This window comes from Vigna unguiculata, chromosome 8 (assembly GCF_037176805.1).
Source record: "Vigna unguiculata cultivar grain cowpea cultivar isolate G323 ecotype 2 chromosome 8, ASM3717680v1, whole genome shotgun sequence".
NCBI lineage: Eukaryota > Viridiplantae > Streptophyta > Magnoliopsida > Fabales > Fabaceae > Vigna > Vigna unguiculata.
The window spans coordinates 9,498,060-9,511,912 of NC_140799.1; the positions used below are offsets into that span (position 1 = coordinate 9,498,060).

General features: G+C 33.0%; 1 protein-coding gene across 1 annotated transcript; it reads right to left on the minus strand.

The window, feature by feature from the left end:
• Positions 1-10,383: 10,383 nt before the first annotated feature.
• On the minus strand, positions 10,384-12,076 carry LOC114194035 (glucan endo-1,3-beta-glucosidase-like). Its single transcript, XM_085665605.1, has 2 exons — positions 11,021-12,076; positions 10,384-10,627 (listed from the first exon to the last, which is right to left on the minus strand). The coding sequence occupies exons 1-2, from the start codon at positions 12,074-12,076 to the stop codon at positions 10,544-10,546; spliced, it is 1,140 nt and encodes a 379-aa protein (XP_085521731.1). The 3' UTR covers positions 10,384-10,543.
• Between the last annotated feature and the right edge of the window lie 1,777 nt (positions 12,077-13,853).

Here is a 13,853-nt window from a genome sequence, read left to right on the forward strand (position 1 = left end):
TCATATTTATAGATATAACATGTATTCCATAAAGGAAACAAATCAACGTAGTCAATACAAATATTTACATAAAGAGTAATGAATCATATGAATATCAATCATATGAGTAAATATATCAAATCAATGGACAATCATTAATTCATAACACTCCCCCTTGAGTGTCCATTGATAAAAGAATGTGCCTCGTTAAAACCTGACTAGGAAAAATCCTTTGGGATAAAAAACCTAGTGAAGGAAAAAGAGTACAAAATTTTGTATTCTTTAATACAATATTGTTCATCACATATTATATTTCTTCCCCTCATGTAAACTTATATCATTAAGGTGACGGAGTTCGAACTTGTGAATCATTTGTTCAAAAGTTCTTCTTGGCAAAAACTTCATAAATAGACTTGCCATATTTTCACATGAATGAATTTTTGGATATCTATATCATCCTTTCAATTGAACAATACATTATTGTCTTCATCTATGGTTGTTGATTCCATCTTTGTCGGAGATAGTCATAAGTTTCTTGCACATGTTGAATTATAGACCTTAGCCAAACATATTCACAACTTTCCTCATAATTCTCTGTATGATTAGACAATGTTGTTACTATGGTTTGTTTCATATACCTTCATGAAACCATTGTGCTAGCACATGTGAACAAACATCTTGTTTGTGATCAACCATTGTGACATTGTGAGAATATGTAAAATAACATGCATATACATAACCCATTCGTATGAATTTGAATCATTTGGATGAAATAAGCTCATATTCGTAGTACCCTTAAAGTAACGCAGTATATGTTTTACTCCAAACCATTTTCTTCTGGAACTGAATAATTAATTATGTCAAATGAATCTTTTGGGATTTCAACCTTTTCGATTAGGTCATTTTGCATTTTAGCTCCCTTTCTCATTCAAGAGATTTTATATTTGGAACCAATAGGTCTACCACGCTTCAAACGTGTCCACATGAGTTTTTCAACCATTTTTTTCGCATCATAATAATTGATCATGTCAAACAAGGCAATCATTTTGATTAGTAAACTTCTGGTTTACCATGACATGCATTTCAATTGTACTAATAAACTTATAGTACAAACTATAAGAGAATGTTGATAATTTCTCCAATACACTTTCTTTTTCAACTCAATCATAGAGATATAAAGATATTTCATATCTTTTTCATTGTTTGTCTCAATATAATATCCATTTAGACAAATATCATTGAAACTTAATAAGTTTCTATTCAACTTCTTGGTAGAAGTATAATAACTCTTCTAGAGTCTTCAAATATATTTGTAGTACTATAAATAATACTAACATTGATGTCTTGCACTATCAAACAAGAGAACATTTTATTACTCTTGAGAATTGTATAAGTTGTTGCACTATCAATAAGACACAACCTTTGGTACTAGTGCCAACATCCGTTCTTCATATAAACGTAAATATCAATATGATTTTTTTAACACTCTCATAATCAATGAGGTGATCAATGTTTCCATTTGCTTTAGCAAAGAAAATAATTAAGATGAGTAGCATCCATATGGCCATAATCAGAATCACCATCTTCATAAGCAAAGTGTGTTTCTATGTTCTTCTCATTATTTGTAAGATGCTTTGGTGTACAATAAGTACAACTCAAATGGCCTTCACCACCGTAATGATAATATATATTTTCACACTTTTGGTGACAAAAATGTGTCTTTGAAATTTGCTTTATAAGCATGTCCATAATCAATATCACGATCACGATCATGAAAATATAAATTAAATATTGCTGCATTCACTTCTTGGGATTGGAGCAGAATCAATTTGGACAGGTTTCATGATTTTCTATCAAAAGCTCATTGCTTTGTTCAGCCATACAAAGGCATGAAATAAATTCATAATATTATTGTTGCATTCACGTATGGGAATGGAGCATATTAGGCAGATCTCATGATTTTTCATCAAAAGCTTTATTGCTTTGTCCTGCCAACCATACATAGGCATGAAATAAATTCATAATATTTATGAAATCTCTTTTCACAATATTTTTTTCATGAGCAAATTAGTTGCTTAGATGCTTTATTTCTTTATTTAATGGTATCCCAATATCCATTGCATTTAAATATATTTCAACATTTAAAATCCAATATGAGGAATTCTTCCTTGTAATATAAGGGTCACAAATCCAAATTTTGCAACATTTAGCGTGTTTAGAACTAGCACATAAAATAATATTAATAATAATAGTAATCATCATCAAAATAATAATAATAATAATCACTGTCATAATAAAATAAAAATAATAAGACGGAGATGAAAATTGACAAAGTTAAACAATTCTTATCACAAGAAGAAGAATATAAGGTAAAATTATAAATTGAGAAAGGATTAGAAAGAGCCTGGATTGAGACACGCAGAGCACTGTCGTTAGAGAGAAAAAGTTTCCACTAGTCCTCAATTGGTTGAAGCATCGTGCTGATAACGTGTTATGAAATAAAGCGAATAACAGAGAGAATAATAGATAATAGAGAAGAGAAGAAACAATAGAGAATAGAGAATGAGAGAATAGAGAGTAACTCATCTGTGTCTTATTATTGATAGGAAGAGTCCTATTTATAGATACAACATGTATTCCATAAAGGAAACAAATCAGCGTAGTCAATACAAATATTTACATAAAGAGTAATGAATCATATGAATATCAATCATATGAGTAAATATATCAAATCAATGGACAATCATTAATTCATAACAGTAATAATAATAATAATAATAATCACTGTCATAATAAAAATAAAAATAATAAGACGAAGATGAAAATTGATAAAGTCAAACAATTCTTATCACAAGAATAAGAATATAAGGTAAAATTGTAAATGAAGAAAGGATTAGAAAGAGCTTGGATTGAGACACGCAGAGCACTATCGTTAGACGGAAAAAGCTTCCACTAGTCCTAAATTGGTTGGAGCTTTGTGCTGATAATGTGTTATAAAATAGAGCTAATAACAGAGAGAATAATAGAGAATGAGAGAATATGGAGTAACTTTTTTGTGTGTCGTATTATTGATAGGAAGAGTCTTATTTATAGATACAAATAGTTAATTAGTTAATAAAAATATTTATATAAAGAGTAATGAATCATATGAGTATCAATCATATGAGTAATTGTATCAAATAAATGGACGACCATTAATTCATAACAATATACATATATATATATATATATATATATATATATATATATATATATATATATATATATATATGCATATATATGTGTGTGTGATAAATAATTAAATGTGTTAGGACCATTATATCTTATTAGCCAATTTATTAAAGTGATTTAATTGATTATATTTATGGCTAAGAGTATCTAAATATCATGAAAATATTAATAGTGTAGATACCCATAATATTCTAATTTGTTAAAGGGACCAAATTAGGAATATGAACTGAAAGCACATATAATATTTCTATTTCTTTCTGTTCCTCCCCTTCAGAAGAAAAAATCAAGAGAGAAACTTCAAGTGCTCTACATTTTGAACACCAGATACCAATATCATCTTATCATTTGTTTTTTCCTAATGGTCAATCTCAATCTAAATATGCTTCCACATTAAATTCTTTGGGTATTAAGAACCGCTCAATTTACTCTATGTTTATTATTCTTTTATATTTCCATAATCTAACGTTAAAATACTTGTGCTTTAAACTTTTAGATTGTGAAATTTGTAAACATGATTATAAAATTTAAAATGTATTTTTAGATGTGAAAGTATTTTCTAGATCGTATAATTTATAAGTGTATTTCGAATTATGTAATGTAGAAAACATAGATTTTCATCATGATGAATATCACCTAAAGGGCTTTTTAGCTTGGGCCAATGCCTATGCCTATTTCTTTCATTATTGTTCTTAAATAAATATGTGAATATTTTATTTTGAGTCTAATGTGTGGGCTTTATTGAAGCCTAATTCGTATTTCAGCCCATGAATTAATCTTTCTTCACGTCTTCAGTCCTCCTTTTGGGTTTGCAAAGTGGTAGCCCAAATTACAATCTGCAGCAAGGATGCTTCAAACGGCTTGGCCTACAACCAGCAACCCAACTTCATTTTATGCACAATCCAAGCAAAGGAGATTCTCATTTTCCTTTGAAACGCGCACCCTGTACTAGGGTTCAGATTCACGCCGCTGGGTTTCACTCACAACCCTCTCGTGGCCCTTCATGTGTTCCACCAACAGTTTAGGTTGACAATCATTTCGCTGTCAGGATCCTCACCATTAGGACCTGTTTTTCATCTTTGTCATTAGGATCCTAGACGGTTTCCTTTTTCCTTCTGTTTTTGTGGCTACCCTTAATCTATAAAAGGTGCTAGGATGAATGAAATCGTGGTTGAGATTACTCCCCCCTCCATTCGTTAGCTCAAACCCTAAACCCTAGATAAGGTATTAACCTTGTCAGGTTACCCTAAACCAATGAGAGTTCCCCATTGGAACTCAGTCTTCCGCTGCCTGTTTGGTGGTTTTCCACCGAACGATTGACGATTCACAGCCTTGCGAGGAGTTTCCGTCGAAGATTCACTGAGGCTCACTCATCATGTGGTAATCAGAGTGCCGATTTCGAGCTTGGAGGTCTTCAAAGATAAGTTTCTTCACTTATCTCCATTTCTGATTTCATATGTCTTTGATTTCTGTCTGGTGCGATCTTGTTTGAGTCTATTTTCGCTACTGTGCGTGAATCTGTGTGCTTCCTCTTCCAATAATTTTTTTTTTCTTAAAATTGATTCGAAAATATTTTTTCTCAATGGTCTTGAATCAATTTCCTCGCTGTATAGATTTCTATTCTGCTACTTGATGCATGTCACAGTTAGGTTTTATTTTCAATTTGATTACCTAGCTTTAATGTTTTAAAATCCTCTGTTTTGTCTTAGGTTTTGTGTAATTTCGTTTCTATGTTCTGAATTTCATAGAAGTAGTACGAGTGTGTTGTTTTCTTATGTTAGTTGAGTTATTCTGTGTTCATGTTATATGTTTCGTGTTCTAAATTTGCTATTAGATCATTAGCAAATTGTTCTATAGTGCCTTATTTTTCACTGCTCGAGTTTCATTTCTCCTTATATTGCTCATGTTTCAATCTGTGTGTGTGAGTTTTCTACTTGCAATTGCCGCTTTTTGATTGCTTTGTTCTGTTTTGTTGCTTCATTTGCTGGCCAATGATTGTAATGACTGAACTACACTTATTCCACTGCATTCATAATATATATGATTCTGTTCAGATTGTTTATGTGGAAGTTTAGTTGGTTCTGGTCCACACATAGGCTGACTCTCTGCTGCCTTGTTTGCATCAGTCCATTGCTTATTTTTTTCCAGTTGAGTTTAGTGCTTCTATTGAGTCTTTGCTGCCTTGATTGAATATGTTATTGTGCTGAAACTCCATTTGTTGGCCAACTCTATTTGGAAACGTATCCACTGAGTTGCTTGATTCTGGTTATCTAAAATGTTGATGTGGATACTCAATCTGATATATGTGCTTATGTTTGAAACACCTTTCACTTAGCAGTTCTATTTTTTTAAATAGTTTTAAAGACTGCACCCGTTTCAATTCACTATGCTCATTGCTTTGAGAAGTTTATCAGTTTGAGTTACTATATGCAATCTGTTTAGGCCAATTATTTGAAAGCTAAGTTACATTTTTCTGGTTGTATGTGCTTAGCATAACCTTGCTCGTTAATATGGTTTCTTGTGATTGATGTTTGTGTGCTCTAACTATATTCATATCCCAACTATTTGAAGTAAAATCATGATGATATTTATTGATATTAGCAACTACATTGGTTTTAATTGTGTGTCTGCTTAATCACAATTTGTTGTTCTGTGATTAGCCTAGAGTGTGCATCTTATCATATCACTGCAATTTTATACCTCTACCTTGGTTGTGCTGGCCGTTATTTTCATTTCAACTCAAGATCTTATATGATTGATTCAGTGTGACATTGAACCTCTTACACTATCTGTATCATTCTAAAAATGCATGCTTTTGCTTCAGTTCTGCTTAGGCTATGTCATTGTGTTTTACTGAGTTGATTGTGTATTTGACTTATGGCCAAATTTTTGGATGCAAAGTCTGCAGCATTGCACTGAACTTCTGGTTTAATATGGTACTGTGAATCTAATGCATAACTTTTGTTGCCTAATTTTGTTCTTGGCTGAGAGTCACTCTGTTTTTCCTTGAGTCTCTTTCAAAAAATTTTAAGTTGAGTCATTTGCTTTGAACATGACTTGTTTTTTTTTTGTTAGCTGAATGAAATTGAACTTGAACTTTGATATAAATAGAAAAAGTGTGTAACAAGTGTAGCAAAATTATTTCAAAATATACAAGTGTGTAACTATATGGCCTTGTGATCTGATATAAATAGAAAAATAAATCTAGAAAAGAAAAATTGATGGCCTGTTGAGTGAAAAGAAAATGATGGTTCATTTCACAACTCCTTTAAATACTCTCGATGCCTTCTTCACTTGCTCACTATGCTTGTATGGGAGCTTCATTGAGTTTTGATTCTTTTATATTCATTTCAGCTGCATCTATCTTGTCATGTATGATTCAACTTGTTTGTTTTGTGTCTTCTTGATTTTAGTTTTGTTAATCTTGTTCTAAACACATTCCTTAGGTTCTCTTTGTGTGCTATCCTTTGTTGTTTTGCCTTTTTCTTGCTTGTCCTCCTTGCTTATTCAATTGAGTTTGTCCATTTAATTCTATCACTTGATGTTGTCCAATTCTTCCATTTGAGCTTTTCTTGATTTTGTTTTCTGCTTTGCTATTCTTATGTGGAAGAATTTGAGTGCTCTTGGTTCATTTGGCTTGAAACTCACTGATTTGGAAACTTTGTAGGTGATTACCTTTCTCTTGAAGGTAGAGCTGAAGGAGGAATTGTGAGGAAAGACATTGAGATAGCATTCCGAGAGAATTTTTTTTATTTCTGTTTTGATATCACAGAATTTTGTGGTGTAATTTTTTCTTATTTCAGTTTCTGTTTCATTTGGCTTAGGTGGAAAAATGCTTTACAACAATCCTAACTTTAGCTTGGTGTGTAATAGTTTCTTAATGTGTAGTGTGAGGTCATCAAGGGGTCCAAGTGCCACTTGATTCTTCACATAGGAAAAATTCTTGTCTAGTTTATGTTTTCCTGTTTTCTTGTTTTCTTGTTCTTTATGTTTTCCCTGTCCAGGTTATATGTGTGATATGCATGTTGAATTTATGTTTTACGTCTTTGTGATATGTAGGTGCAAATCTTTCAACACTTAGTTGACCTTTCTTTGGTCGTAGGATTTCACACACTTTGAAAGTTGTTTTTCATGATCAAAATCTGTGTTGCATAGAATTTTTACTGAGAAATTTTTGTGAAAGAAATTTAGAGATCTCTGGCTAGGAAAGGCTTGGTTTCTAAGCCTGTCCATGATACTCACCTCCCTTTCTTGGGAGCATCTCTAGAAATATTTTCCTTGATATTCTCTTTAAAAATTCATAAAGTATCTTACTGAAAAAAAAATTGTTTTGATAAGTGTTTTAAAAGTGTTTTGCAAAATGACTTTTCAGTCGTACAGTGGATTGCATTTAGGTAGTCATAATGAGGAAAAAATGCATCATACACATGAGAGTACATTCCCTTTCTTTGGTGAGGACATAAGTGCATTATCATACATATCTTGGGAGAGCGAAATAGATGATTTAGTGCATTCATTCCATCTTAGGCACAATAAATACTACTTTTGTAGGACATGCAAGAGAGTGGTGGGATTATAGGCCGTCTAGAGTGGAAAAAGGGAGAAAATTTCCCAATCAAAATTGGAGTGAGTTGAGAGCATGCATGAGAAGAACATTCATACCACCTTCCTTTGATTTAGATCGTGAGATAGAGAAAAAAAATTGAGATAACAAGAAGGAAGGAGGAAAAACTCACAATACTTCTAAGAGAGATAAGGGAGTTGGAAGAAAAGGAAAGATTAAGAATTCAAAGAAGAGAGCAAAAAGAAAAAGAAAATTTTGAGAAAGAAATGAGAGAGGAACGAGAAAAGCATCAAAGAGAAAGGGAAGAGATAAAGAAGAGAGAGCTTGAAGAAAAAAAAAGCTCAGAAATTAAGAGAGAAAAAGAGAAAGAGTATAAGTTGAGAAAAGAGAAGGAGGAAAAAGAAAGAAAAAAACGAGAAGAAAAAGAGAGAGTAAGACAAGATGCAGAGTTTAAAAGAAAAGAGAAGGAGGAAAAAGAAAGAAAAGAACGAGAAGAAAAAGAGAGTAAGACAAGATGTAGAGTTTAAAAGAAAAGAGAGATTGAGAGAAAAGAAAGAAAATAAATAACGCTTAAGGAAGTAGAGATACAACATTCTATTCCTTGCATAGACTTCAAAGGAGTAATCCCATCTTTTTACTCTTCCTTATTTTTCCTTAATGCTTTTGTCTTAACTTTCCCTAAAATTGCTTTTCCACCTTCACCAATCATTCCATACTCTTCAAAAGTTTTGCAAAAATCAACCTTTGACCTAGAGTTACCTTTTAGGTTACAATTAAGTCAAAGGGAAAATCAATATTTCTGTGAAGTAGGCCTCATTGAAAATGTTTCCAAATATAAAAGCCCATCTTCATTTATCTTAAGAAAATATACTCTGCATGGTATCCAGAATTTTAATAAAAATTTATTTGATGATTCTTGCATATGTGTTTTTGATCCTAGAAGAAAAAGGCTTTCAAAGCTATGGGCTAAGAAACCTCTTGATCTAAGGACAGATCCTCTTCAAGAGGGAGGGGATGATGAATATCACCTAAAGGGCTTTTCAGCTTGGGCCAATGCCTAGGCCTATTTCTTTCATTATTGTTCTTAAATAAATATGTGAATATTTTATTTTGAGTCTAATGTTTGGGCTTTATTATGTAGCCCATGTCTACTTGTCCCATGAGTGGGACAATCAAATAATGAGCCTAAAGCCCAATTCGTATTTCAGCCCATGACTTAATCTTTCTTCACGTCTTCACCTACGGCCCAATTCGCTCACGTGTGCAACATTTTTCAACATTAACTTTCACACGATTGACAGCACACTGTCTTCAGCCCTCCTTTTGGGCTTGCAAAGTGGCAGCCCAAATTACAATTTGCAGCAAGGATGCTTCAAACGGCTTGGCCTGCAACCAGTAGCCCAACTTCATTTTATACACAATCCAAGCAAAGGAGATTCTCATTTTCCTTTGAAACGCGCATCCTGTATTAGGGTTCAGATTCACACCGCTGGGTTTCACTCTCAACCCTCTCGTGGCCCTTCATGCGTTCCACCAATAGTTTAGGTTGACAATCATTTCGTCGTTAGGATCCTCACCATTAGGGCCTGTTTTTCATCTTTTCTGTTAGGATCCTAAACGGTTTCCTTTTTCCTTATGTTTTCATGGCTGCCCTTAATCTATAAAAGGTGCTAGCCGTTTGTTTGTAAATTCAACTTGGATGAATGAAATCGTGGTTGAGATTACTCCCCCCATTCGTCAGCTCAAACCCTAAATCCTAGATAAGGTATTAACCTCGTCGGGTTATCCTAAACTAGTGAGAGTTCCTCACTGAAACTCAGTCTTCCGCTGCCTGTTTGGTGGTTTTTCACCGAACGATTAATTGTTGATTCACAGTCTTGTGAGGAGTTTCCGCCGAAGATTCGCTGAGGTTCGCTCATCACATCATCTTGTGTTTAGTAAGCATTTTTAGTTTACATAATTTAAAAATATGTTATAAATGGTATAATATAAAAATGCAATCTATATTACATGATTTGAATTGTATTTTCATACTCTGCAATCTGAAAAGTATTCAGAATTTACATCCCTTAATGTATTTCTAAATTACGCAATATAAAAATTTATTTTAGATCGAGTAATTAAAATGCATTTTTGAATTACGTAGTTATATAATGCAAAATACATTCTAAACTATATGATTTAAAATATACTTTTAAATTCAAAAATATATAATAAATTATACAATTTATAGATTATAATATATTTTTAAATTGTACCATCTATTACATAATATAAAATATATTTCTAAATTATATAATCTAGATATTCTGAGGATAATTCAGACTTTTCCACAGAGATATAAAAATATGGTTAGGAGGTGCTAAAAGAAACACCCACTTCTATTATTATTGAGCCTTTTTTATTGATTTTCCATATCGCTTCTCATCCATTTGACAAAAGACTAGTATTTAATAATTCATATAAATACAATAGAAAAGACCCATGTGTATAGACTTGCTAGTTTTATTTATATACAATAGGAGACAAGTAAAAAGAAAAAAAAAGGAGCGAAATGAGCATGGTCCAAAAATAACTATCAATAGGTGAGTGTAGTTTTATGAATTCTAAATGTTTGTTAACATGAATTATTTTTTGTTATATGTCATTAAATGTTTTAGATGTTTTTCATCCTAAAAATATCTCTTTCACTTGGTGGTGTAAAAAGCAATTACTTTAGGGCTTCCCATTAGAAGCATTGACATTACATAATGCATCCCCTATCCCCTATGATTAAAGGGAGTCTCTTTGACGTGTAGGTCCAGATGTGGGTCCGGATGTAGGTCCGAATCCGAATCCGAATCTAGGAACAGATGCCTGCATTAGACCAATAGAATGCTTCCTCAATATGCATTTTCCATAAATATTAATATCTATTCCATCATTTCATTATTTCTGTCACTAACAAGGAAAAGTAACATTTTTACTTTTATACTGCAAACATGTTAAAAATGAATTTGGATTCTCTATTGTACTTGTTTTTCTGTACAGAACTTCTATTATGTCTTTCAAATATATTAATAGACACTTATTTTGATGTTTTAAAATATATTTAAAAAGTTTTTAAAAATATCAATATCAATTTATTTTGAAGACACAAAAAAAATAATACCAAAAAACTAATAAGGAATCTAAACTCATTAAAAAACATTAAAATTATAATGATCGAATGAAAAGTTACCATTTTTTGTAAAGTGAAAAAAAATGTACCTCTTTCGCAATGAAAACGCCGACATTGTAAACGGGGGTAAGATCAGGATAAAACAAGCCATAATTACGCTCAGAAACTGTGGGCTTTAGATTCTCATTGAATAGAGAGAAGATGAAAGTCTCAAAAGTTCGACCAGGCATTAGAGGGGTTCCTTTCCCAGAGTTAATGTGCTTGATGAGATTCCCATTATAAGTTTCCGCATTCTCAAAACTAACACCCCCTTCGTGCTGCTCACCAACAGAGGGCCAACCCGTTTCGGCTACCACCAATTCCACGTCCTCATACCCTAGTTTCTTCATTGCTGAGAAAACTGCGTCCATTTGCGCGTCGAACATGTTCGTATATTTCATTGACGTAACCTTATCCCGAACACCATTGTTTGGTTTAAAGAGCGCGTAGTTCACAGTATCGAGATCGGTCGAAGTGATACCGAAGAACGGATACGGGTTCACCATGAAAGGGGACTTGGTTCGTCGGTGGAAATCCAGCATCGGCGCAAAGATGGCTTTGTCGTGGCCACGGCGGAACGAGGCGGCACTGGGAGGCTCTAACGGGTCCAGGATCTTAAGCGAGTGAGGAGTGGAGACTTGGACGGTAGTGTGGTTGGCGAGGGAGAGAGCCTTATGGAGGGATTCCATAGCTGGAAGAATGTTGGCGATTAGTGTTTTGTTGTTGCTTTCCAAAACCTCGTTCCCAACGGAAATACGCGTCACGACGGTTTTCGGGAGGAAGGGTAAGATGTTTTTTGAAAGCCAAGCTTGTGCACCAGGAATCGTTGCGAGGGAGGGGATGTGGGCGTTCTCCACCGTTACAGTTACGGAGATTGCAGTGCCTGCGAAGGCGCGAAGGATGTCGTGGTTGGCGTCGAAGATTTTGATGCGGTCGATGGTGGTTTTAGATTTGAGGAAGGTGGCCACCGTTGAGGGCGGTGGGAGTTCGTCTGCCATCGTGCCATAGTTGACACCAATTTTAGTGTTGGAAGCGTAAAGTTGTTGGAAAAGGGTGCATGCTAGGAGAAGCAGAAGGGCACGTGAAGATGGTTGAGTTTCAGCCATGAGAGGGAAAGTTCGTGGGAACGATGTGTGTGTGCGCGTTGTTTTAGTGGACAAATTGCGGAACTGTAACATTTGATGGGTCCCATTTCTAATTTCCAACACAACATCATTCTAAGATTTCGCTTTCACAACATTCAGCACGTGCCTTCTGCTGGTTGGATTTTGTAGAAGAAATGTTCTTTTATTAATCTTAATGGTAATTCGACCTTGTTTTTCTAATGATATTTTATATATGAGAGATTTTGTTATTTTCTTTCTACTTTGAAACACTTTTATATTTTAATTACACATCATGTTTGTTTGGATTTAAAATTTACAATAGATATATTTTGAATTGAGAAATTCAATTATTTTTTAATAATAATAATAACTTTTTACATAATTTTTGGATATATGAATTTTAAAAGAATTTGAAACATTATGAATTTTGAACATATTCTCCTTATTTGAACTTTTATAATTTTAAGTTTCACTTTGAAATATTACATATTTTTCATCTCACATTTATATTTTTTCTATCTTTTCTTGGATTTGATTTTAGTGGATAAAGTTTCACCCTATCATATCTTTGGCTGATTGAAGTATTGTCTAATAAATATTATATTTTTTAGTATTGTTGACAAATTCTTTTGGATTAAAATTAATTGTAATAATTTTCTGTTAAATTATTAATTGTTATATTTTTATTTATGTACTACAAAAAAGATATTTATTAGTAGCCATTATTTTATATTGCTACAAATATTTTCATTTCTGTTAATTTTTTAACTGTTATAATTGTTTTGTATTTATTATATGCTTCCTCATTCAATTTCACATAGTTCAATTCACTCAGTTTTACTCCCTTTATGGTTTTCACTCTCCTCTTACTTCTAGTTCTCACTATTAATGTCATTCTTAACCGTACTTTCAGTATTGTTCTTGTTCTCACTCTCACTATCATTCTCATTATCATTATTGTCGTCTCGCTAAAAGGTAGGTTTTCTTATGGTTTTATCTAGGTTTCAAATCGTTGAAGGTGGTGGTGGTGAACTTGAATCATGGTCAATCTCTTATCTCGATCGCAAGCAATGACAACATCGCCTTCTTGTCAAGGAACTCATTGTCATGATGTTAGGTTACATGGCGAATTTGGTGGAGTTTTAGAATTTCGATTAAGGACAAGTCGTCGCAAAAGGGTTGCTTATGGCAACACAATTGGTAGGGATTAATGTCTTTTCTTTGATAAACTAACATTCTAGTGCAACGCTACAATATAGAATCGATATGGTATGGCTTTTACACATATTGTTTCCCATACTTCATGATCTTTAGTTTAATGATAATGTTATTGTTTTATGGTGATCATTAATTTCAGTTATGGAAACTATCTCTCTACTTATGGCAGATGTTGCATACATTTTAATCCTCTCCATACTCTTTAATGGTGGAATCCATGTGCACATGCCTTCCTTTTATATTCATATTGCTACTTCAGTTTTTAATTTATACTAGTTTTAGAATTGGCATGACATTTATGCTTACCTATATATGTTTTATCTAGTAATTATAAGGTGATTTAGGTGCATTATTCAATCCTCTATCAATCCAAGTTTAAAGTATTGGATTTATTTTCGTTAATCAATAGGCTAGTAGGTATCTCTTATAGGCCCTTTCACTATCCTTTGATTTTGATGTATTTCTCTTAAACAGACAATAAAGAAATGATTGGGTTCTGGACTTGGTAAGATGCTTGTACCACATTACACCATTTTTCACTTTAAGCAACAAGTAAAAA